Here is a 26,585-nt window from a genome sequence, read left to right as displayed (position 1 = left end):
ACACAATGTGATCTTGAGTAACCCCAACTAAAGCTCCTGAGATGTTCTAGTCAGCTTTTCCTGCCACGTGTGTGCTTCCTTGCAGAATCTTTTATGCTAACGCTAATGAGTATTTGGAACAATTGCATCCCGTGTGTAAACACGCAGCCGGAGAGTCGTTCGCCCTCACCTCTGGGGTTGGTGAGCATGGCCTCGGCGGCCTTGCCTCCGTCCCCACAGCGCGCATCGTCGTAGGGCAGGCACTGGTCTCCAGTGCCCGCTACCAGCTCCAGATTCTTGGCCACGTCCTTAGGCGCGTTCAACGACTTGACCTTGAACACCTTGCGACTGCTGGTGTCCGACAGGTACACAGCGCCGTTCACCGGGCTGCTGGCCAAGTAGTACTTGTGGGCCGGGCTGTTGCTGTTGGCAAAGGTGAAGAAACAAAATGTGAGAGACAATTAAAAAGGTCGAGGAAAAGCTGTTTAGAAGGAAAAAGAAAAGACAGTGAGATGAAAAGCAAAGCGGGTTACAAAAAATGGTTATGAGAAAAGTGCAGAAGATCGAAGTCGATATTGAAAATTGTTCCAATTGCACACGAGATGCGGCAGAACCGACTGGAGAGAAATGCTCGTGATGACACTTTCCCTGACCCGTAATTTCTCTGCGATATTAAAATAGCGGTCTCAGCAACAACAACGATTGCCAAAAGTGGACTTGATCATTTTTGACATATTTGAACAGAAACTAACCTGCAAAATCAGTTGCAGCAATTTGATCTTTTTTTGCGTTCGTCTTTGTGTGCCTTGTGATTGGCTGGAAACCGATTTTCTGATGACAACACGCTGCTAACCCCCCGTGAGGATAAACGGAATTAGAAAATGGACGACGGATGACATAGTGGGCAAACTCAGTTAGTCGCATAACACAGCTCCAAGAGCATTTTCGCAATTGGTTTTACTTTTAGCTTTCAGTTGACGAATATTTCAATGGACAATTTGGTCGCGAAACCCGAATTTCTTTGTGGAAAACACAGGGAAGCATTTTCCAATTTTGGGCTTTTTACCACACTAGTAAAGCCGAGCAGAGGTGTTTTGGATCGCATTTTGTGTTTTGGTGCTCTATACAAACAGCAACCTGGATGCATCTTGGCAATGGAGTCTATAGCGTAAAAAGACAACTCAAGTTTATCGGGTTGTTGGCAGTGTATTGGAGTCCGGTGTCATTCAGACTGGACCAACTGACAATAGTCAGTCTTTAACCTTAAAGGACAACAGACGTCTCCGGACAAGTTGTGTCCATAATTTGTAAAATCGCTCCAAATGACTTCTACTGAGCGTATTTTATAAAGATTCCACCGCATATAACTATATTTTACGTTTTAAGACTCTCGCTGAATATTCCGGAAGTCTTGTTTTTGAGTTGGTGACGAGTCCTCACCCTACGTCACTGAAGGAAAGCCCCATCACGGAGAAAGGACATACCTTGCATCACCTCAATGCATTTTGCGGTACTTTGTTTGGTCTGAAAACTTCGTGTTGATCCGTGTTGATGGCGAAATTAGAAGGAAAACACATAAATAACGCGATGGTGAGCCGTTGTGTGTTGCGCCAAGACTTGTACAGTGTATTTTATTTTCGCTTACAAAACGTCCCAGGAGACAATTTCCACGGAGCTTTGTCGCCCTCTTCTGCCTTTTTTTGGGTACTGTGACTACTAAAGAGTTTGTCACTACATTTCTCTCCAGATACATCAAAATGAGCAGAATAAATTCTTTAATCGATTGCAAACATGTATGCTTTCCTCTTCAGAAATATTTGAATCATATTCATAACTTGATGAGTGACAAGAAAGCATCTTTTCCGAATCTGAAGCCATTGTTTTGATTCTCGAGCAAGGCAAGTCGTCTTGGTGTTACACTAGGAACAAGGGGGCGGGACCTTCTGAAACTGGCCACTTCCGGGTTCAATTTGAAGTAGTTTTTGGACACTTTAAGTCATTTTTATTGGTGTTTTGCATTTGACTAAAAATAACATCCTGCGTGTTTTGGGTATTTTAGATGCTATATACGTTTTTCTGATGTCAGTTAGGAAACAAAAAAATGATGTCGGTTGTCCTTTAAGGTTTCCTGCTTTTATCTATCTGTCTGTCTCTCTCTCTCTCGCTCTTTATCTACCTAGCGAGCTAGCTATCTATATAGCTATCTGTCTGTCAGTGTGTCTGCCTGTCTGTCTATTTATGTATGTATTTATTCATGTATTTATTTACATATGTATTCATTCATTTGTTTGTTTATATGTGTGCGTTTTTCTGTTTATGTATTTATTGTGTGTGTCAGTGTTCGTGTGTGTGTGTGTGTGTGGGTGTGTATGTGTGAGCGCTGCTCCCAGAACCCTCTCTTTCTGAGAACGCCACAACAAGGTAAAGCTTTGTTGGGATTGTCGACTAATTTAATTGGACAAATGACCTTCGACCATGTTGAAAATCTGCCATTTGGGTGACAAACAAACAAGTAAATAAGTAAAGAAATAACACCACAGGTGGAGTGGGTCGGTATCCTGCGTCAATAACCGCATCCTCGTTGCCGGGTGCAATCGGGTGATAGCTTATCAGCTCCAGGGGCGTATGTAGAGCAGCCGCTTTCAAAATCAGGAAGCGTTATCCGGTGACCTTGAGCTCACTCCGGCCATCCATATTCACGGACAACATCGAGTTTGTCGGAGATAATTAGATTTTGCCGCGTGCTGCCGCAGAAATAGAGGGAGAGCGCAGGGTGACATTCTTAGCGGGGGGTCAATGAACACGAACGCTGGGTGAGGCGGGTCGACCCTCCTCTCGGTCCTGTATCGGCAAGCGCAGCTCGGGCAGCGATTTCTATACAGACGCATGCTGTTTTCCCTCCTGGATAAATCTCCTTTTTATCATGCAAATGTGCTCGCAAGAACAAAGGGACGTGATTTGCCTATTTCAGGCCGGCGCAAGACCCGTGAACGCATATGAATATGTCACGTATTCAAGAGACCCCCGCATCGATTTGAAGGTGTTACGTTTTAGTTTGTGACCAACGAGTGGCACTGTAGGCCTGCAGCCCCACAGGTATTGGTCATTTTAGTCAGTGGTAGTTAAAAGTATTTCCGGCACGACCACTCAATGTCGGCTCATTGTTTGTTTCACCCTATTTGTTTCGTCTTGTCTGGTTTGCTTTATTTTCAGTCATGTTTCAGCAATGGTTTTGTTTGTTACTTTGGATATTTTTGTTCTGATGACTGTCGTTCTAGATTTTGTTACTGCCAACTTTATTGAATACAATTTTTCAAATACACTCTGCTACTCTCTCCTGCTTGCTTTTTTTAGGTCTTCCACCATCTAGCAAATTGTGACAGAAGGTCACCATCAAGACCCTCTAATACTGTATTCTTGAAAAGAAAAATTCTCATTACGGTGACGGCGCAAGATCCCATTGTGATGATGAAAGTGCAGCTCGTGTTTTCATTGACGGAGGCAGCACTTGGACAATTGGCCTTGCGGATCTGCGTACGAGGTAGTTATTGATCCGGGGGGTCGATCCTTCAACTTTAGCATTACACAACGATCGTTTGTGTTGGCTGTTGATTCATCGCTAACATTTCAGTTTGTATGACAATTGTATGAAATTACAACACCAAAAAATTTGATCATATCAAATCCTTAAAAATTCTGGACTCATTTAACCATTAGTGGAAGGCAATCACAAATACACGACAATTACACCCTCCCCTCCCCCACCTCAAAAAGAAAAAATAAGGACAGATCACTTATCAGAAGCTAAAAAAAACGATCTAATTCAGTTAATTTCAGCTAACAACTTGGTGGTAGACTTTGAGGCAATCAATTTCCGGATGATGGAGTCAAAATTCCGAATCAAAAGTAATTGAAACTTCAAAATTATTCGATTTCTTGACAATAAATTGACCTCCATAAACTCAACATTTGTTTAAGTTCATTGAAAGGCTGTGAATCACAGTGTATGAATTCTTGGAAACAAACATATCAAGTCGTCGAAAGGCGAACAGAATATTTGGGTCGTTATTTTCAATTGAAAAAAAAATGATACAGTAAAGTCTCGTGATATCGATATCGGTTATATTTATAGTACTGCTTATTACGATACTATTTCCATTTCCCGGCAAATTTCTAGTCTTTTTATGTATAATTAGTTCCGTTTAGTACAATACATGGTTATTACGATAATCCGGGAACTACGGTGCCCTTTTTCATCTCCCGCCGGCCATTTTGCTCTGTTTATATCGATACAAAAGCAGCTTAAGCCGAATCGATATTTGCTTAGGGATTTCTATACAGTACCACCATTATCGAAATCTGTATCAGCAACACAATTGGTCACGTGACCAGCTTTCGTGTCTTGCTCTGTGTAGCAGAGCTGCAATAGCATCTTCGACACCAATTTCAACCATGTGGAAACGTAAGAATTGTGATCTCGCAGCAGAAATTCAAGCCAAATATGCCCCAGAAGATTCCCAGAATGACGAGGATGATGAGGATGAAGAACCAACTTCATACACACCTATTCCAACGAAGACACAAGCGTTGCAAAGTGTTATGGGATTACAATCTTACTTAGAGTCGAGAGAAAATGCATCACATTGTTTAGAAATTTTAAACAATATTGAATCTTTTGTATTAAAAGGTGAAAAGGGGAAGCAGAAGAAGATGGGAGATTTTTTCACGTTTTTTTCAAGTACGTACAGTATTGCGGAATAAGTAATGTAAACATTGCAGTTTTTGTTGCAGTGTTATGTAATGTATATGAATGCAATCGTTTTTTGCAACAATGTTTTTTGCAACAATGTTTATGTTTTGTCTGCTGAAGCGTAAGGATTTTGCATTGGTTGAATTTTAGAAAAGAAATACCTGTAGTCATTAAAAAATGAGAAAATTACATGCCATATTAAAGATCCCCCAGTCACGTGACCAGCTTCCGTGTTTTGCACTGTCATGTTCGAGCACTATCGGTGTAGCAGAGCTCACATCTTTCATTACTGCTGCAATAGCATCTGAAACATACTCTAGTCTTCTTATACACAGTATAGTTGTTCAACACCGATTTCAACCATGGGGAAACGCAAGAATTGTGATATCGGAACGAAGTACAAGGCAATAGTGGCTGTGGAGGACAATCCAACAAGAGGCAAATCCTCCATCGCGAAAGAGTTCGATGTGCCGCAGAATACTTTATCAATGTAAGTAATGTAAACGTTGCAGTTTTTGTTTTCCATACATGTATTTACTTGTGTTGTATTCAGATATCGTTATCGCTTGCAATAATCACTGTTTTTCATATGTACATGCTGGCGTTCGTGGTTTCTCTTGTGTGTATGGAACAATGTCGAGTGCCACTCAGAGTCATTATTGCAAGAGTGCGTTAGAAAAATAATAAATGACATTTTTATTTAATGCAGACGTTTATTTTTCACTTCACTACAGTACAAAAGCATGCTAGATACGCAATCAATGAATTCAAGGAGAAAATTACATGCCATACACTGTATTGCCGACTTTTAATGAAGTTCGGCGCAGGATTGGATATATCGATAGTACGGTTATATCGATATTTTTTCCGACTCCCGAGATTATCGATATAACGAGACTGTACTGTATTTCAGACAGCACACTTGCTGAGAGAGACACAAAAGTCAATTGAGAGCCCCTGGGGGTTTGCTATTGTGCTCTACATTTCCCCCCCTCCTAAATGGAGGCCAGTGACCGGCACGATTGGGCTTTTCATTCCCTGTTTGACCACATGTTGGCTGGCCGAAGTCATGACCCCGTGAGAGGAAATCAATCAGGAGCTCTTTCGCCTGAGACGTGCCTGCCGTATCTGGAAAAACGGCTCTGCCTCACCACCACCTTCCCACCACTGAAGCACTCGTACCTTTAAGCGTGATGGATTCTCTGCTCATTTCGATGCTGCCCTGCACTGGGGGGGGGAGATTCTTCAGATGATTCTTATTGTGAGCAACCATTTCACAAATCCAAATTCTGTACATGACCACTAAAGACCTCATCCCCCTAGGGAGATGATATTTCACGGTTTGCCTGGGATCACCTCAAGATCCCCTGTGAAGAACTGGAAGAAGTGGCTGGGGAGAGGGAAATCTGGGCATCCCTGGTAAAGCTGTTGCTCCCGTGATTTATAAGCAGTAGAGAATGGATAGATGGCAGATCTCCATTATTGCTTCACAAGATAGGAGAATAGAAAAAAAAGGTTCTTCTTGTTCGGCGCAACCTTTTTTTTGCTGCGCCCCCTGCACAGGTTTTCATTGGGTTTTTATAACACCTTCATAAACATTGCGATAAAAAGGGAGTCCAGTTAAAGCTCGCCAATGGAATGCTCAAATCAGCAATTTCCGGTTTTGCTGATGTGTGACCGGCATAAAGTTGCCGCTAAGCTAGCAAATCAACATACAATTACAGTGTTGATGCACTGATGCATGTTGCAGCATTTATTCTTATCCTTTATTTTTGCCATTATTATTAGCCAATATAATTATTATTAGCTGTTAACAGTTTAAACGACTCATGTAGGAAATTTTATCGATATTAAAAAAATTATTAGCCACAAAAGCAGGAGACGCAGATGCAAAGCTAAGGCGCGTGCAAGATAACACGCGGTTCAAAAATGGAAATGCTATAAGCTGGAGCAAGACACACAGTAAACCACACAGGCAGTAACATCCAGTCAGCGTACCATCTCCGCTTTGAAGGCGGGGGCTCGAATCAAGTTCAAAGGTCCACAGGGGAGGAAAAGCGAAGGGAAGGGAAGAAAAATATTTTTTATGTTGTCCTCTTTGGCTTACCTGTGTCGGAAGTCTTTATTTCTGCCAAGAGCAGCATTCAAAGGGCACAAGACAGACAATAAATGTTAGTTGTTAAGAAAGAGAGTCTTTAAAACAACCCCCAAAAAATAAAAAAATAACCCAAAAAGACTTGTTAGTTGGCTCGAATTAATCTAACAGAACATCGTATCTCCCCAAACTCACCAGACAAGTAATTAACAAAGACATTTATTGTTTCTCAAGAAGAGAAGACGATCGGGTTCAAAATGATGCGCCTCTTTTTGGTCGTCTCAATCGACCGCCATTTTTTTGTGACAGTGGGTGCCCAATTATCAGTCGGCACACTGACACGCGGCAGATTTGCTATATGACAAAATTTAAGTGGAAAAATGGGCCACTGCACAAATGTCAAAGCACTCAAGGCACTTCCGAGGGGTTCATTGGGAAACAGAAGACGAAACTTTCAGGCGAAATGCTGATAAATGAGGCCACTAAGCCTTTGAAAGTACTTTGGCACATGCTGCTCTGTTCTGGAGTACAATTAAGGCAGAACATCCAGCACTCAATTCCACGCTATCAGCCCCAACATCTTATCCGTGTGAGATTTTCCTGAACGGCCATGAACGAAAGAAAATGACATTGGTGGACCCTCCAGCGGATGACAAAACGATACTCAGCGTGACGTTGGGGTTTCTTTTTGGGACGTTTGGCGTACTGGCGGGCGTGGCGTTACCTGAGTTCCAGGACGCTGGTGACGTTGCCCGTGGCGTAGATCCGCCGCACATAGTTAAAGTCGCCCACGTAGAGGCTCCCGTCTGAGCCGCACGTCAGCGCCACGGGGGCCAGCAGCTTGTTGCCGTCGGCCATGCCGTTGCAGCTCGGGCAGGAGATGCTGCGGCGACGACCGTTGCCCATCACGCTCCCGATGATGGGCGGCTGCTGTGAGATGAAAATGTTTTCGCCGTTGCCCTTGTGGAGGATGCCTGGTGGGGACACAGTGGAAGGGACGCATGGATGACCTACTATATTCATCAAGGAGGAGACTACTGAGCGGTTGTGCCTTTTCGGCAGCACGAATATGCCAGCACTGTTCTTGATTTGGGAGGAATACCAGTGCCATTTGACTATCATGGCTGGACAGCTATGGGGTGATTGTGCTTTTTTGCGCCTGTAATGGGCAGCATTTTTACAGCCCCGCTTTGTTCAGCGAAAAGGTCGGTGCTGTTGTACAGTCTGCGGCTGGATGGATGCATGGCTTGAGGAGCCCGCTATGAGAACAAAGGAACATCAGCGCAGAGCACCATGTGTGCAGCATGTGGAACGATCGCGGCTTGGATTTGAAGCAAATTTACGTGGGACAGGAGATGAGATGTGAGACAGTCTCTTTTCATCATTATATGCTACAGCAGGCCTGGCCAACCCGCGGCTCCCGAGCTGCATGCGGCTCCTTGGCTGATTTCACGCGGCTCTTAAGGGGCCGACTCGTAAGGGGCGTCCACATGACAAGCATAAAAAAAGTTTGGTGCTGGCGCTGCCATTCATCCTCTATGTACCGTAATTTCGCGACCATAGCGCGTGCTGCACATTTTGGAGAAAATTTAAGACTTTTAAGGGAACCTGAGAGTCATGAAGACTTTTAAGTGCCTGATAGTTGTGAAATTACGGTATCAAGCTGACCATGTGACGAATGTGAATCAATCATTTATGTCGTAAACCACGGGTGGCCAACCAGTCAGAGACTCGACACAAATTGTTTACGACGTAAACAATTCATTTGCGTCAAGTTCGATCTCAAAATGGCAGGGAAAAAATGCACAGCAAAATGAAAATATGAAGACGAACACAGGACGTTTTTAACAGAGTTGGAGAGTTTTTTGTTGAGCGTAAGGGCAAGCCATTCTGCCTTATATGTCAGGCGTCATTGGCGCATTTCAAAGCATCAAATCTTCAGCGCCACTTCAGCTCACTCCACGCGAACATTGACCAAGAATTCCCCAAAGGGACTGAACTTGGCAAGTACAAGACTGAAAAGCAGATAATTTTTTTCCGAAAATTTACAAAGCAACCAGAGACTGTAACGCTTGCATCATACCAACTGGCTTGGAACAGTCTAAAAAGCCATACAACGAAGGGGAGTTTATTAAGAAATGCCTCAGTGACGCTGTTGAAATCTTGTCTCCTGAAAACAACAAACTAAAACAAATGGTAGCAGATGTCCAACTGTCCCACCACACTGTTGAACACAGAATTTCAGACATTAGCACCGCTATTGAATCACAGCTGCACTCTGACCTTCAAGCATGTGAGTATTTTAGTGTCGCATTGGATGAAAGTTGTGACATACAAGCCTCAGTTGGCAATATTTGCACGGTCTGTGACAAAGAATTGTGTGCTCAAAGAAGAACTCATTGATATTGTGCCATTAAAAGACAGAACCCGTGGCATAGACGTGAAGGAAACAATGATGTCTGAATTTGCAAAAGCAAATCTGCCCATACCAAAACTGACTGCAATAGCCACAGATGGAGCACCTGCCATGATCGGATCTGTGAACGGGCTTGTGGGGCCGTACAAAGCTGACCAATCATTTCCCGAGTTTTGGAAATGGAGTTTTCCACTGCATCATCCACAGGGAGCAACTCGTGTCTAAATAATTGAATTTAGAGAATGTCATGAAGCCTGTGATGCAAATCGTCAAGTACATCCGCACTCATGCGCTTCACCACAGACAATTCAAGAATGTCATCGCTGAGCTGGACCAAGGGCTTCGAGGTGACCTGCCGCTGCACTGCACTGTGAGGTGGCTGTCAAAAGGCAAAGTACTTTCTTGCTTTTTTGAGCTGTTGGATGTCGTGAAACTGTTCATGGAAGAGAAAGACAAGGACCATCCCGTGCTCTCGGACCACGAGTGGATTATGGATCTGGCTTTTTTGGTCGACATGCTGTGTCACTTGGACAAACTGAACCTTACCCTGCAGGGTAAGTCAAACATTCTGCCTGACTTGGTGCAAAGTGTGTTTGCGTTTGTCAACAAACTGAAGCTGTTCAGGGCGCATATTCAAAAGGGAGATTTAACACTTTTTTCCACTCTGCTAAAAGCCAGCGGGCAAGTCACCAGCGACACCCTGGATAAGATTAATTTAAGAGTATTTAAAAGGTGATACTTATAACAAATCTGTCTGAGCAGAGGTCTGTGTGTGTGAGGGATGGTGCGATGGAGTGTTCATGTGTGCCCATGTTTATCAAAGTCAGTGTTATTGTCGAATATGCTCATATGCATGACATACAGCAGAGATGAAATTACTGTGCTCTCGGACCCAGCGTGCAAGGCACTTATAATTACTTTAACAAACATAATAAACACAAAAACGCCAATTTGCCGGGAGAGAGAGGGGAGCCGCTGTGTGTTCACGCGCTGCCATCTTGATGTGGTTCTTTGCAGTAACATAGTAAAAAAATGTGGCTCTTAGTCTCTGACTGGTTGGCCACCCCTGTGCTATAGCTTCATGTTTGCTTTCAACATTTAGCTTGTAGCTGATGTGCACATTTCACCATGACGTCCCTGATCGACTGGTGAAAAGGACGCTTTGATGTGCTCCTCTTTTATCTAAAACTGCTTTATACAACAAACTGGGTGCAGAAAGTGCTTATGATTGAACGACTGTCTGTGTTTAGTGCTGTGTCACATTATTTGTTGTTTAGTTTTTTGTTGTTGTTTTGACATCAAGATGGTGCAGCGAGAGTGGATGCCTTTACTGCAGGTACTGTATTTTGTTTTTGTACTTCTTCCTTTCCTCTTACTTTCATCACTTTGCTGCAGTGAAATGTAAATTTCTCCAGTGTGAGACTAATAAAAGCTTTTCCAAACGTTTTGACTACACACACACACACATATATATATATATATATATATATATATATATACAGTAAAGTCTCGTTATATCGATATTCAAGGGAGTCCGAAAAAATATCGATATAACCGGGACTATCGATATATCCGATCCTGCGCCGAACTGCATTAAACAAAAACCGCCAAAAGAGGGCAGGCAAGCGCCATATAAGAAACGGAGCTGGCCATTAGCTCCCTTTTTTTTGGGTGAGAGATGTTCCCCCAATGTTGCCTCAAAATGGCACATATAATTCTTTAATGATTGTAAACATGTATGCTTTAATCTTCAGAACTACAGTGTATTTGAAACATATTCACAACTGGATGTGTAACAAGAAAGCATATTATCCGAATCTGAAACCATTGTTTGGATTCACAAGCAATGCAAGACGTCTTGGCGTGAAGTCATTTTTATTTGCATTTGAATAAAAAGTGACATTGGCTGTCCTTTAATACACAGTATGGAATGTTAATAATTTTCAAAATCATCGCGCTTCAGCAGACAAAACAAGAAACGTTGTTGCAAAAAACGATTGCATTCATATACACAACAGGGAAACTGCAACGCTTACATCTTACTGTATTATGTATACAATTTAAAAAAGTCATCAATCTTCTTCTGCTTCCCATTTTTACCTTTTAACACAAACACTTCAATCTCGTCTGCTACACACGAGCTAGCGTCTGAAAATGAAAATGGCTCTGCTACACGGGTGCTGGGCACGTAACCAAGTCACCTGACCAAGTCGACCAATGGCGCGACTGATGGCGTGACACGTAACCAAGACACACGACCAAGTTGACCAATGGCGCGACCGATGGCGTGTCACGTGACAAAGTCACACGGCCAAGTCGACCAATAGCGCGACCGATGGCGGCTCATGTGACCAAGTCGACCAATGGCACGACCGATGGCGGCTCACGTAACAAGACACGTGACCAAGTTGACCAATGGCGCGACGGATATATCGATATAAACAACAAAAATGGCCGGCGGGGGATGAAAAGGAGCACCGTAATAACCGGATTATCGTCATAATCGGGTATCGTACTAAACGGTACTAATTATACATAAAAAGACTAGAAATGTGCAAGGGAAATGAAAATAGTATCGTAATAAGCGGTACTATCGATATAACCGATATCGATATAATGAGACTTTACTGTATATATATATATATATATATATATATATATATATATATATATATATATATATATATATATATATATATATGCCTCTCCCGGCCGTTCTCCACCCGCTGTCATTCTCTAATCACGGACACGGGGCATTTATACAGTTCGCGATCACCTCGCCAATGCCGGATGATTGACTCAACTCGCCACCGTGCCTGGACTCTTTCTTCGATGCGCGAGTGTATCCAGTCCGAGGTATTTTCTCCGCGTACCGTAAATTTATGTCATCTTCCAGGATTGCGTAATTTTGCACCCTCGTGTGCCATTTGCTTTTTGCCGTAGTAAGCGGGTCGGATCACCCCCTGCCTTCTTACTCGCTGCGTTTTCTTTTATTTGTGAATAAACATCCTGCTTGGGTAGTACGTGTCTGCTTTGGGATCCCAAACATTCCACTACGTTCCGATGAGTCAGCTGCCGTCACTCTCGCTCGGAACGTGACAGCTACGGATGACTCAGCTACAGGATGTTCTTTTCTCTTAAAATATCTATCCAATGACACTTGCTCTCACTCCCACGGTCACATCACTAGATTTCACAGCCTCCTTATTCTTTAATATCGTACTGATCGTAGATTTCGCCATGCTGTATTCCCTCGCCAGATCAGACACTCGCACACCTCCTTCATATTTTGCGATTATTTCTTTCTTAAATGCAATAGTTGTACGCACTACTTTTCTTATGTCACTTTAAGCAGCACTTACTTTCTTTGGAGGCATGATTAGGGGCTAAAACTCTAAACCTATATTAAACGCTAGAGCAAAACGCAGCACGTCCGCTAGAGACAACAGTTGGTCACGAACAGAGCGATACACCCGTGCGCCGCTCAGCTCCTCACCCTCGCGTACGCACTCACGCATCGTATTGCCGTTCGAACACCGATTGATGTTCGAACGCAGAAGCAAGAATATCTCGAATATTTTGTTCGAACACCGATTTGTTCGAACACCGATTTGTTCGAACAGTGAGGCGATCGAGAACCGAGGTACCACTGTGTGTGTGTGCGTGTATATATATATATATATATATATATATATATATATATATATATATATATATATATATAGAGTGGTTAGCACACACACACACACACACACACACACACACACACACACACACACACATATATATACATATATATATATATATATATATATATATATATATATATATATATATATATATATATATATATATATATATATATATATATATATATATATATCGAGTGGTTAGCACACCGGCCTCACAGTGCAGAGGTCGCCGTTTCGCGTCCCGGCCTTGCTGTGTGGAGCTTGCATGTTCTCCCCGGACCCGCGTGGGTTTTCTCCGGGTCCTCCAGTTTCCTCCCACACGTCAAAAACCTGCATGGCAGGCAGATTGACCACTCCAAATTGTCCCTAGGTGTGAGTGTGACAGTGACTGTTGTACATCTTTGTGTGCCCTGCGATTGGCTGACAACCAATTCAGGGCGCCTCGTGCCCGGAGACAGCTGAGATAGGCTCCAGCACCCCCGTGACCCTAATGAAGAATAAGCGGTACAGAAAATGTCATGGATGGATGGGTATTACACACATGTAACATCCGAATTACAACCGGTTGTAAGTCAAAACGGCCGTAAGTTGAAATCCATTCAAAAAGTGTAATAGGGACTCGGTGCTAAATGACTTTTATGCTTTAAAGGACAACCGACACCACTTTTTTGTTTCCTAACTGACATCAGAAAAACGTTTTATAGAATCTAAAATACCCAAAACACTCAGTATGATATTTTTAGTCAAATGCGAAACACCAATAAAAATGACTTAAAGTGTCCAAAAACTACTTCAAATTGAACCCGGAAGTGGCCAGTTTCAGAAGGTCCCGCCCCCTTGTTCCTGATGTAACGCCAAGACGTCTTGCCTTGCTCGAGAATCAAAACAATGGCTACAGATTCGAAATAGATGCTTTCTTGTTACTCATCCAGTTACGAATATGAATCAAATAGTTCTGAAGAAGAAAGCATACATTTTTGCAATTCATTAAAGCATTTATTCCGTGTCATTTTGAGGCATCTGGACAGAAATGTAGCATGCAAAAAATGCAGAAGATAGCGACAAAGCTCCGTGGAAATGGGCTGATTTTTCTCCTGGGAATTTTTGTCCGCGAATATCAAATAGTTGTCTTGTTGCAACACACAACGATTCACCATCGCGTTATTGTGTATGTGTTTTCCTTTTATTTTCGCCATCAACACAGATCAACACGAAGTTTTCAGACCAAATTAAGTAACGCAAAATGCATTGTGTGTCCTTTCTCGGTCAGGGGCGTTCCTTCCGTGAGGTGACGTCAGGAATCGTCACCAACTCAAAAACAAGACTTCCTGAATATTCAGCGAGAGTCTTAAAACGTAAAATATAGCTAAATGCGGTGGAATCTTTGTAAAATACGCTCAGTAGAACTTGTCCGGAGGCTCCTTTAAAGGACAACCAACGTCACCTTTTTGTTTTTTAACTGACATCAGAAAAACGTTTTACAACATCTAATATACCCAAAACACGCACTATGATATTTTTATTCAAATGCAAAACACCAATAAAAATGACTTAAAGTGTCCAAAATCTGCAAAAAATTGAGCTGCAAATTGGGCATTTTCAGAAAGTCCCGCCCCAGTTTGTGACGTCACGCCAAGACGTCTTGCATTGCTTGAGAATCAAAACAATGGCTTCAGATTCGGAGAATATGCTTTCTAGTTACACCTCCAGTTATGAATATGATTCAGATAGTTCTGAAGAGGAAAGCATACATGTTCGCAATCGATTAAAGAATTTATTCCATGCCATTTTGAGGCAACATTGGGGAGAAACGATCACCAGAAAACAGGCACAAAATGACGACCTCCTGTAGCCATCTCCGTTTTCACAGGCTGATACATTCCTTATATGGAGCTTGGACAACCTCTTTTGGCGGCTTTTGGTTGCAACACAAGGTTTTCAGACCAAACAATACAGCAAAATACATTGACGTGATGGAAGGACTGCTACACTGTGTCTTTCGGTCAGGGGGCGTTCCTTTAGTGACGTCACGTACGGACTCGTCACCAACTCAAAAACAAGACTTCCTGAATATTCAGCGCGAGTCTTAAAACGTAAAATATAGCTATATGCGGTGGAATCTTTTTAAAATTCGCTCAGTAGAAGTTATTTGAAGCCATTTTACAAATTATGGACACGACTTGTCCGGATACGTCGGTTGTCCTCTAAACTAACATTAAAACTTACAGAAGGCATGACGCATTATTCCTTTTTTTTTTCTTTTCTTTTTTTTCATTTGCCTGATCCCTGCGTTTACTGTACGGATCTCCTCTTGGCAAGTTCATGACAACATTAACGCAAAAGAGCTTCGGTGCGATCCAATAAGCTCCTGTTTGAAATGCACCGAGCGCATTTTCTCATCTTCCGACTCGCCGGCGTGAGTGGTCTGACCAAAGCAATGCGAGCGAGGATCAACCAAGCATCCTCTTCCCCGGCCGGGCATGATTAAATCTCTCGACGGCTTCTAGCTGGCTGTCGGCAATTAAATTAGGTTTGATTCTAAAAACGATGAGGCAAAGAAGTAAATGGGAGCCAGGGGGTGGAATTTTGCCACTCTCCTCATCCGGACGGCCTATTCCGACTCGGCTTGACAGATCAAAGCTTCCCGAGCACTTTTCCTATCAGCATGCCTCATCTCATCTCCTACGATGAAGTTCCTGGCCACACCAAGCGGGACCCTCACTCTTGACAGTTAACTGGCCGGAACTTTCTTCTCACTTCATCTGCTTTTCAACAGCCATTTGGCAGAAATGGTAAAAATGACCACTTAGGTGGAGAAGGTGGGAAAAAATGGACAGGGGTAATATGCAGCATCTAAAAAAATGTATCAAAGGAGCTATAGGCTGTGGGAGGGACTCGAATATGTGGGGTGTGGATGTGTCGCAATTGGGAGAAAAGATGACACAGTTCATTGACAAAAATAGGAAAAACTGGGATAAAAGGCTCATGTTCAGCACAAGCCTTGTGGTGAGTCAGCTGAGCTCATGCCGTATTTCTTATTCGTACATCTTTAAATACATTTGTATTTTGAGGTTGTAAGATCTTTGCCAGTCTTGTTTTTGTTGTTTTTAATTTTATTTTCTCTGAACGTCCAAAAAATGTACAGGTAACATCCAACTTACAACCAGCTCGACTTACGACCAATCATACAACCACACCCTCCAGACCCTGTTTTTAAAATTTTAATTCTACGCCTGCCACCGCAACGCGCAACCGTTTGCGAACGGTACTCGGTCGTAAGTTGTATTGTTGTTACTTGTATTTCAAATCTCAAATAGCTTTTTTTTTGGATGAGATTAATATCAGTGATTTCAATTGTCAATGCCCACATGTGTGGGAAACAGATCAACAAAAATACAACAAAAAAAAACAGGAAAAAAACCTCAACTCTTATATTCAATCTGACATGAATAATAATTGCAAAAAACACCCCACCCCCTGCTCGAGTGGGATGGGGTGGGATTTTGAAGATGACTCACCGCTCTGTATATTCAAAGCGTGGTGCTCGTCGATGGTCCAGCCGCCCAGCTTGGAGGCTGAGCTCTCGTATCCCTGCAGAACAGCCGTCCTCTTCTCCCACAAGATCAGGTCGGGACATGATTCATACTCGAAACCCACAGACACTAAAACAACAAAGGCAGGTCATCGAATGACAACCCGGACTGGAAACCCACTTGACGAGATTGGTGGTGGTTGTTTTCGACAGAGGCGCATCCCGCCGGGCATCCTCAAATTGCCGTTAAAACTGTTTACGAACCTTAGGAGTTATTCTCCCAATATAGCGAGTGGGAGGTCAGCTCGCTGATTTGTCCCATCGGAAATAAAGAAAATTAATCTGTTCCTGGGTAAAACAGTCATTATTAAGATGCTTTTATTTAATGTATAGAAAATGACATTTTTTTTATTGAAACCAAATCTCCTACTTGTGGTATATTTTGACAAGTATGGACTTCCAAAATTTCAACATTTTCATGACTAAAATTCCCACAATGAAAGTGACACTTTCATCAAAATCAGATTAACCTCCTCATTCATGTTCGAAAATTTAAACATTTCTTGGGCCCACAAAAAAACAAAAAAATAAAATAAAAATCTCCAATTCATTTCCCCGATAACCTAGATGTCGTTCCGTATCATTCATATCATTCTGAATGCGTCCATATTTTTTTCATTTAGCACTCGCATGGATTTCCCCTGTACTTTTGCAAATATGTACTTTTATAGAACAATCATTTTTGAACAGTGAAATTAACTCATTCACTGCCAGACGTGCAAAAATGTGTCGACTCCAGTGCCAGGGTTTTTGTCATTTTCACTCGAATTCCAGGACCCACAGAATATTGAGTTTTAGGACTACATAAACATGCAAGACTCTCTTCTTTCATGAGGCTGTGGTCAAAAGGGTTAATTCCTAAATTATATGGGTCTGGAGTTATATGATCTTGAAATGAGGGTGGCTGTCCAAAATACAATGCAATACATACATATTGGTGGATATAGCACTTTAACAACAGCTGGAACAAAGCGCGTACATCAGATATCTGGCCAGCGATTTATCGGCACCCAAGCAAGAAAAAACACGTCATATTTTCAATCCTGAATAAATTCGTGAATGGCAATGAATGAGTTAAAAACAAAAATGGCTACTCACCAAAAGCTTCGGAGAGGCCATAGACCTTCTGGCTGTAGACGTCTGTCTTGTCCCACACAAAGTCGTAGAGGAGGTCGGGCCCAGCGGGGAAGGACTTCCTGAAGAGCCGGCCCTCCACCGCCACCATGAGGTGCACCTTCATCAGGTTGAACGGGATGGCGGCGTGGGTCAGCGTCACCCTCAGGATGGACTTGTAACCCGCCGTCCTGCTGCTCAAGTAGCTCAGCTTCATGTTCGTACCCGGGATAGGAACTTCCTCCTGTAGTGTCTATGGGACGGAGCAAAGACAGAACTGTCACGTTTCGGTTTGCGACAAACGGGTGCACTGCAGGGCCCCACCTGAAGATCATCCACAGGTGTTGGTTGTTTTAATCAGTGGCAGTCAAAAGGACTCTCGGCACGACCATTCAGGTCATTGTTTGTTTCACTCTGGCTGGATTGTTTCATCTTGCCATGTTTTACTCGCGGTTTTGTTTGCTACTTTGGACCTTTTTGTACTGATGACTTTGTTGTTTGAGATTTTGTTCCTGCCGACTTCAATACAATTTGTCAAATACACCCTGCTCCTCCCTCCCGCCTTCTTTTTTGGGATCCACTAGCACCACCACCGCCATGCGAATCATGACAAAAACAAAGTTGACAGCGTATTGTGTTATTGGGTTACATGTGATCATGATTGGTACATAAAAGGGATAATGTCAAAAAAGTGGACAATCTTAAGAATTCTGTAAATATTCAGATGTAATCAAAAAGTATTCATATTTTGTGGGAGATATTTGGACTTGTTTAGAGACACTCTTTTTCTCCATTTTTGTTTTATTATCGGATAAATTATTTGGGGTTAAATGTGTATTTTTTTTTTTACTTGGGGGTACAATGGATCAGAAATTTGGCCAGCCAGGAGTATTGTTTCAAGTCCCGGGCAGTTGCATTACGGCATCTCGCAAATTCGGTCAATACCCCCCCCCCCCCCCTGCTGAAAGACAATTCTAACAAATTGGATGGACGATCATAACAGGACATTAGAATAATCATGATTTTTTTTGTGTTTTAGGGTGAATTTCAAGACTCGTACTCTAAAGTACATTCCATGTCTCTCTGTGTCTTTGTTTTGTCATATTGTCTCTATGCTGTCATATTATTTGTTATTTAGGTTGTTTTTTTTTTTTGTTCTTTTGACTTCAAGACGGCGCCGCGAGAGTGGCTGCCTTTCCAGCAGCTGCCTTTCCAGCAGCTCATGTATTTCGTTTTTCTACTTTCATTCCTTTCATCACTTTGCTGCTGTGAAATGTAAATTTCTCCACTGTGAGACTAATAAAGGCATATCCAATCCAATCCAATCCAATCCAAGTGTCCGAGCGAGTCATGATGACCCGCCACAAGGCCAGCAACTGCCACGTGGCCATTAAAAGACCAGCTCTCAAATCCCCATGGCCTTTTATTTCTCAACCAAGCTCCATTTGTCTTCCCTCCTGGCGCTGACCAGCACAGACTGTCGCGTATTATTCATCACCTTTCCTCCGAGCAGATATATGGAGCCGAAATATCAATAGAAGGACAATTACAGAGCGGCATCAGAGGCAAGCCGATGAAGGATTTCTTCATTATAGCCTTGCTGAATAGTTTTCTCCATCGATTTCATAAGAGAAAAGTCCTTCATTACCAGCATTCCGTTTCGATGCGACGACGCCACTGCTGCGTTTGCCCTTGGGCCCGCGGCTTACACAGGCCGAGAATTTATGGAGTCATAACAACAGGCCGGGCGATGACCTGTGCACATTCCGGGTGGCGTTTGCGCCGTTGTGAAAGGTCAGCATGCACCGGTTTATTCCACTCCGATCTAATTAAGTCACCTTTGCCCACCCCCTCAGCTTCCTTTCGTTCGGCAAGATTGAGTGTGACCATTAAAACAACCGACATGTCAATCATCGGTCGCGTTTGGTTCTCCGCGGCGATTGATCCAAATTCACCCTTGGGAGGACAACAGATCAAAGTGCGGCTATCAAAAAAGGAGCAAAGACGAAGAGGCGGCTAAAAATAGACTCGTAACAAATTCACTGATATGCTATAAATCTTGGGAGGCAAACTGGGAGATGAGATAATTAGAAAAGGGCAAATAGACGACCGTTAGACTTTGAGTCGCATGGAAAGGAGGTCAACGGGAACAAATGTGGGTAAGCCCACTTGATCACCATTTTCAACAACAAAAAAAAGATCTGATGAAGGATGACATCTTCCGACAACTTGAAAGAAGACTGGGATGAAATGGCTGGGGTAGCAGTTATGCCAGTGACACGTTGCCCAAAAGCGGCTGTCATTTTGAGTCATTTGAAATCCAAAAGTTATAATATAAAATAAAAGTTATATAAAATAATTCTACATAATAAACTACTATGGATTGGGTGATCGATGTCTGCATCATCTGGTGTGGGAGTGACATCACGTATTTTGATATCTCACCTGTATGGGTTTTTAAAGGCACTTATAAATGAAATGTATTATTATTATTATTAATAATATTAATAATAATATTATTATTGGAACGTTTAGTGAAGTTTCAAGAATGCAATTTGTGGTGAAGCCATTTAGCTCATTTGCTGTCATTCCCGACTTTATTCGGGTTGTTTCTTGCGGGGGGATAAAGCGCTAGTCAGACCTCTGGCAATGTTTTTCCCTTCCACGAGGGGCCAGCATTTGCCTTTTGTTCATGTTAGCGCTTTGTTGCAGCTTCAGCTGTTATTAAAGCGCAATATAAAACAACATTGAAATCCAAGAGTGCGCCCAAGTAGGCAGCCGTCAGCAAGTGCTCTTATGAGCCTTGCTTTTTTTGTTGTTTTTGTCTTTTCTTTTGTCACTTTGTGTTTTTTTTTCAGCATTTTTGGCCATGACATTCATCAAGGAGGAGACTGTTCTGAGTGGTTGCACCTTTTCGGTAGCACACATTTGCCAGTACTGTTTTTGAATAGGTGGAATGTCGGTGCTATTGACTGTCATCTCTGGACAGCTATGGGGCCATTGTGCTTTTTGCGCCTGTAATGGCCAGCATCTTCGCAGCCCCACATGGTTCAGCGGAAAGGTTGGTACTGTTGGACAGTCTGTGGCTGGATGGATGCATAGCTTGAGGAGCCCGCGATGAGAAGAAGGGGCGTCAGTGCAGAGTGCCTATGCGCATGTGGAACAGGAGATGTTAGACAATGTCTTTTCGTCAATGAATGCTACAGCTTCGTGTTTGCTTTCAACATTTAGCTTGTAGGAGACGTGCACATTCCACCATGACATCCCTCATCTACTGGTGAAAAGGACACATTGATCGTCTCCTCTTTCATCTTGAACTGCTTCATGTCACAAAGAGGTTACAGCAAGTGCTTAGGAATGGATTACTCTCTGTGTCTTTGTATTGTCATGTTGTTTGGTATTTTTTTTGTTTGAACTAATGAAGTTAAATTCAATCCAAATCCAATCCTATCTACAAATTCTGTATTGTATTTTGCACAGCCGCCCTCATTTGAAGCACAGATAACTCCTGGCCCATATAATTTAGGAATTAACTATTTATTTTCTGATGAAAGAAGAGAGTCTACGGTTTCTAATGCTGTATTGAATGTTTATGTAGTCCTAAAGGTCAATATTCTGTGGGTCCTGCAATTTGAGTGAAAATGGAAAAAAAAGTGGACACATATTTGCACATGGTGTGACAGTGAATGAGTTAAAAAGTGAGTTTTGTCGAATACTCTATTTACCCTGAACTTTAAGTTCATTTTGTTGCAGACTAAATTCGCTTTTCCCATTGAAATGAATGGAAATGTTATTAATCTGTTCCAACTCCATGACCCCTCAAAATAAATAAATAAATAAAGTTGAGTTTTAAAATCAAAATGTAGCCTCTTAATTGTGATTCCCAAAGTGAGCCACAATTAATCATGCTCTGGCTCCTTTTTGTGGTATATAAAAGAATCATGGCCCAAGTTTACATCAGTAGCATTCAGTTTTAAGGACTTGCAATTCTGCATTGAATTGTAAAGAAAAATTCTACATATGAATTAGGCGATTTATTTAATCCACCATTACATTTCAATCCAATGTTAATCTGCACAATTTTAATCGTGGCAGTGGCTTCCAATAACATTCCATATTGTGGAAGGTATGACACCTCTGTTGTCCTTGATTTATTTTTGGTCCTAATACACAACAGTCATTTCATCTGAGACCATGCTGGTGAGAAATGGAGAGCGGTGGATTAGTCGCAGCACCACGGTTATAAACAACGGAAATACCCGACAGAGCTTCTCCATCCATCATGTTTTCAACCGCAGCCCTCACAGGTACATTATAGATTGGAACACACGTTTTTGTGCCGCATGTTCCTCATTTCCAGCAGTTTGTCCATCTTTTGACGAACAGAGATCTCATCTGAGGAATTATTCAATCGGCCTTGGCCGCCATTACTTTTATTGACATTCTCGGCTTCGGCACAGTACATGATGTACTATGCGGGAACTGCTTTGGGAAAATGGACAGCACAAACGCCTCGTTTATGTTTTTTTTTCAGGCAACCAAACCAACCTATGGTGGCCTTGATGGACATGACTGAAGCTCACCATTGTTATTGATGGACACGCATTAGACATAACTCAGCGTGACTAAATAAGCCATCAAAGTGACGACGACGCATATTTCGGCTTGAAAATATCAACGTGATGCTGGGATGACTGCGAACGCGCGCACCCTGACGCTGGAGGCGGGCCAAGTTGCGAAAAAGACCAATTACACAAGACAGACAAGGATCGCCGCGGCGACTATTACGCTTGATGAATAGCGCTCAGAGTCTGCCACATGCGTGGGATGAATCGTTTGCAGGAGGCCCCTGTGTGTGTTTCATGCTAGAGCTGGGGAACAGGAAAGGGCACAAGGGGCTCTTACGTCACCTGGATTTCAGGCACCACCGTCCCCCTCTCGGCGCAGGACCCCGCAAAGGCGGTGAGCGGCGCCGGCGACACGACGGGGCTGGGTCGGGCGAAGCTGCTGAGGTCACAGCTGGCGATGTCGTTCTCCTCATGGCGCATGACCACCGTGTCCATGACGAAGAAGCGGCCCCATGGCAACCACAGCGTGTGCTCCTGCGTGATGAACGGCGCGCGGTCAAAGCGCAGCGCCACAGCGATGCCCCCGTCGGTGACCAGGTCGAAACTGGGAAAGGGGGGCAGACGTGATCCGTTTTATGACATGAAAGTCAACATATTTTTTTGTTTTCTCCGCGATTGATATTCTGTCGGTAGATTGAGAATTTCCATCAATCATTTCCCCGTTTTTGACATTTTCAAGGTGCGATGATGAGTCAACGGACAGTTCGGACGGAAACAATCATTGGTACCGCCCTACCCATCTCGAGGACTTGCACAATCCAAACTAGGGTGCGGAAAATCATACTGGACCTTTTCCAGCTACTCCTCTCAGGCAGGCGCTATCGATCCATGCGCACCAAATCCAGCAGACATTAAAACAGCTTCTTCTCCCAAGCCATTAACTCTTTGAACAGTAGCCCAAATTGAACTGTATAGTGCCTCTTTGCAATTTTTTTGATGATGATACCAGTGCAGCGTGTTCGACCGGAAACAAATTCCTTGTGTGTTCCTTGTGTGTTCGACACACAATAAAGATGATTCTGATTCGGATTTTTAAGAGCTGATATTGTCTGATTAATTCCACATGCAGATTAATCTCCCTGGAATGTCAACCTGGCGGTTTCCATGTAATCCCGCTGCGCATTGAATAAAACACTTGCTGAAGGACGGTGCCGTAATCATAGCGGTCAGATTAGGATTACTCATCCTTTAATAGACGAGCGAACGTGCAGAACCAAAATGAGGAAATTGTACGAAAAGCGCATATCAAATGCGCATGTGGATGCCGCCTCAAATGAAATCTCACACTGAAAGCCACCCAAAAAGCAACGCTGGCGAATACACAACGTCCATCTGCGCCGCGCAATCCAAACTCGCCGGCTTTGAATTGGCATATTTTGATTCCCTTTTCCTTGCCGGCTGCAACTGGAGCGGAATTTACGAGCTCACACCAGAAGGGCTTTGTTTGATGTCTCTGGGAATTGCGCCCGGTGTTCGCAAAATTGGAGAGCGTGAGGCAGATCAATGGCGGCGATTGAGCATCTCCAGAACACAGACGTGTTTGACTTGAGACAGGAGGAGGGAGAGGGGCATCTTACCTCCCATCCTGTCTGGTGACTGTGTAGCCGAACGCAGGCTTGTTGATGAAGCTGATGTTGACGCCCACCAGCGGCGTTCCGTCCGATGTCACCACTTGTCCACGAATGACGCACGCGTGCCTGCGCGGGAACGACGGAAACAGAGCAGCGAGGTCACAAATTGTAACTCATGCTTAATGATGCCTCATAATTATCCCCTGCTCCGTAAACGAGGGCAGGTGTGTTAAATTAAACTGGGACACGGCAAAGAGGAGTTTATTGTGTGGATGATGCATCACTACCAAGGTAAGAACACCACTGGGGATGAATCAACGTCTTTCCAGCTCAGGCAAACAAATTAAGACTCCCACTCTCTGATCCCCCATTTCAATCACATTGGCCAACTGACTGAGGTGAAATAATTAAATAAATAAATAAACAAACAAACAAATAAAACACTAATAAAAATCAGCAAATAAACAAACAAATGCATGAATGAATAAATAAACAAAAGTAAATGAACAAATAAAAAAACTAATAAAATAAATAAATAAATACTAAGTAAGTAGTGTAATCACTAAATAAATAAATAAATCAATCAATAAAAAATACTTCTCAATTCTTAATTCTTGTACATACGGTACCTGGCCGTCTGACGCCTTTTTAAATGGCACCAGTCAAAATACATCACGAAGAAGAAATAAAATATCTTAATTTTAAATCCCATTATTTTAGAAAATGCTTTTGACAAAAAAATTGATGAAAAAGAGTAGAGCTCGCACTTCCATGTTCCCTAATCGTGTGTGAATGATGATGCTGGATAATATAGTTCACCTTGTGACTCTTTAAAAAAGTATTTTTTTCTTTTTAGTTTAAAATGGGTGATCGGTTTGTTATCGCATGGTATTTATTGTGGTGGATGCCGCATGCTGAATCGAGGTTTCAATGAGGATTTGAGGTTCAAGATCCAAGCTCACTGGACAAGCCAAAAAAGCATTACTTTCCTGTTAGGTTGCGCTTGGGCGGCATTTTGTAGCTTGTTGGGGAATATATCACTTTTTTTTTTTGTTTTGGCAATTTTACAGGATTTCTTGTTTTGTTTGTCTTGCTTTTGTTGTAACAACAACAGAATTCCCTGCATTTTTCCCCCTCGTGGCACTGTTCCGTATAAACGGCAGAGACACAACAAGTCTTGCTGATCTGACTGCGGCTGCCGTTTGAAACAGTATCTGGCTTTTGTTGGGTTCGTATAGAACACACTAAAAAAGAATACAATAAATGTTTTTCTGTTCCAGCGTTGATGCCGCATATGTGTGAAATCTTTCTTTGCAGCAAGAAACAAGTAGTACAACTCGTAGGAGCTTATGAAAAGAAAATTGCAAATAAAGCAATCAAGCACAACGACAAAAGAAATAAAGAAAAACACCTCCATCCATGTCTCAGAGGGATTTTTTTCCCTTCCCTGAGCTGAAACGATAATGAGATAAGAAAGCTTTAGTTTACTTTTTGCTCTAATAAAAAAAAAAGGTGACACTTATCTTTCTCATTGCGACGGAAACAATAAAGAGAGCAGATTGCCAGACTTGCCTGGCTGCTTATCAAGACCCGAGAGCCTCCAGCCTCCACCTGGACACGCCAAAACGAGATCCAACCGTCGATTGGTGGCCAGCAGTGGGCCCAAGTAACAAAGTATGAATCAGTACTGCATCGTTCAAGGAGGCTTGTTATTTTATTTAATTATTTTTTTTGTGTTCAACGTAAATAGCGAAAAAAGTAAATTTTGAGCCAGCCTTTTTGTCACAAAAAAATATTTGTGACACAATTATGTGGACCTTATTTTTCTGTGTATAAGGCGCACATTCAATGAATGCAAAAGGTTTGTTATAATATATAAATATAGGAAAAATGAAAATGTAAAAAAAGTACCGTCTTGTAAAATTTACCGTAATGTGAAAGTGAAATGTACATTTCTCCACTGCGAGACTAATAAAGGATAATCTAAAGTATAAAGCACACCACATTATAAGGTACTACAGTAGAGGCTGTGGTTACTTGCGCAATTCTTCTTCTACAGAGGTCGGTGGATGCTGACAATAGTTGCGAGACCTTTTGTGGCTCAATATTACTTCACATCTAAGGCGCACCTGCATATAAGGCGCAATGTCATTTTTGTAGGAAAATCAAGGCTTTTTGGTGCGCCTTATACACCGGAAAATGCAGTATTTTGAGCTCGCAGGCACTCATCTTAATATCACATCTTCCTTGATAAATTCTGACTCGGCGCAGCATTACGGTAACTGATCATTTGTTATTCGCCGTCTTGGCCCCAAAACAAAAACATTCCCTAGACACTGGCCTATTTTTAAGAGGTTTGGGTCTTAAATATTGCCACAAAGTGGAAACAATTAAGAGACGCGTGTTAGCAGCCACCCTCAACATGTCCTTACTAGAGGCAAGATCATTCACCTGCTACAATGCTGTTCCCCAGGAACCTGCCTTTATGTTAATTAGACCGGCTCCCCTTCAGTAGACCTTGGCTGTCCAACCACCGCACAGTAAACAAGCGAGCGGATCACACCGCAAATACGTCCAAAGCAGCTGTATTTGCACAGAATTAGCTCTAGAGCTAACCCAGTATTGTCATGCGATCGGGGGCGTGAAAGTGGAACTATCGCCTTGCCGGCCACCCGCCCGCCCCCACTGATAGGCGTTCCTCCCCCTCCGAGTCAAGACAAAAGATTTAAATATTGACATCAAATGGAGC

The 26,585-nt window shown here is 42.7% G+C and overlaps 1 protein-coding gene across 11 annotated transcripts in view; it reads right to left on the bottom strand.

Moving 5' to 3' along the window:
* tenm4 (teneurin transmembrane protein 4) overlaps positions 1–26,585 on the bottom strand; it is a 180,504-nt gene that overhangs the window by 37,555 nt on the left and 116,364 nt on the right. For 8 of the 11 annotated variants that reach the window (XM_089013414.1, XM_089013406.1, XM_089013404.1 and 5 more), the window contains 7 exons: positions 23,843–23,962; positions 22,548–22,809; positions 17,623–17,890; positions 16,451–16,594; positions 7,549–7,798; positions 6,837–6,857; positions 170–402 (listed from right to left, as the gene is read on the bottom strand). In XM_089013414.1, the coding sequence (XP_088869540.1) occupies positions 170–402; positions 6,837–6,857; positions 7,549–7,798; positions 16,451–16,594; positions 17,623–17,890; positions 22,548–22,809; positions 23,843–23,962 (1,298 nt within the window). The remainder of the gene's footprint in view (positions 1–169; positions 403–6,836; positions 6,858–7,548; positions 7,799–16,450; positions 16,595–17,622; positions 17,891–22,547; positions 22,810–23,842; positions 23,963–26,585) is intronic. The other 3 variants (XM_089013405.1, XM_089013409.1, XM_089013415.1) reach the window with 1 other exon arrangement.

This window comes from Hippocampus bargibanti, linkage group LG14 (genome assembly GCF_051943395.1).
Source record: "Hippocampus bargibanti isolate YZ-2025 linkage group LG14, ASM5194339v1, whole genome shotgun sequence".
NCBI lineage: Eukaryota > Metazoa > Chordata > Actinopteri > Syngnathiformes > Syngnathidae > Hippocampus > Hippocampus bargibanti.
The sequence above is the reverse complement of the archived record's forward strand: the minus strand, read 5'-3'. Positions and strand labels throughout refer to the sequence as shown.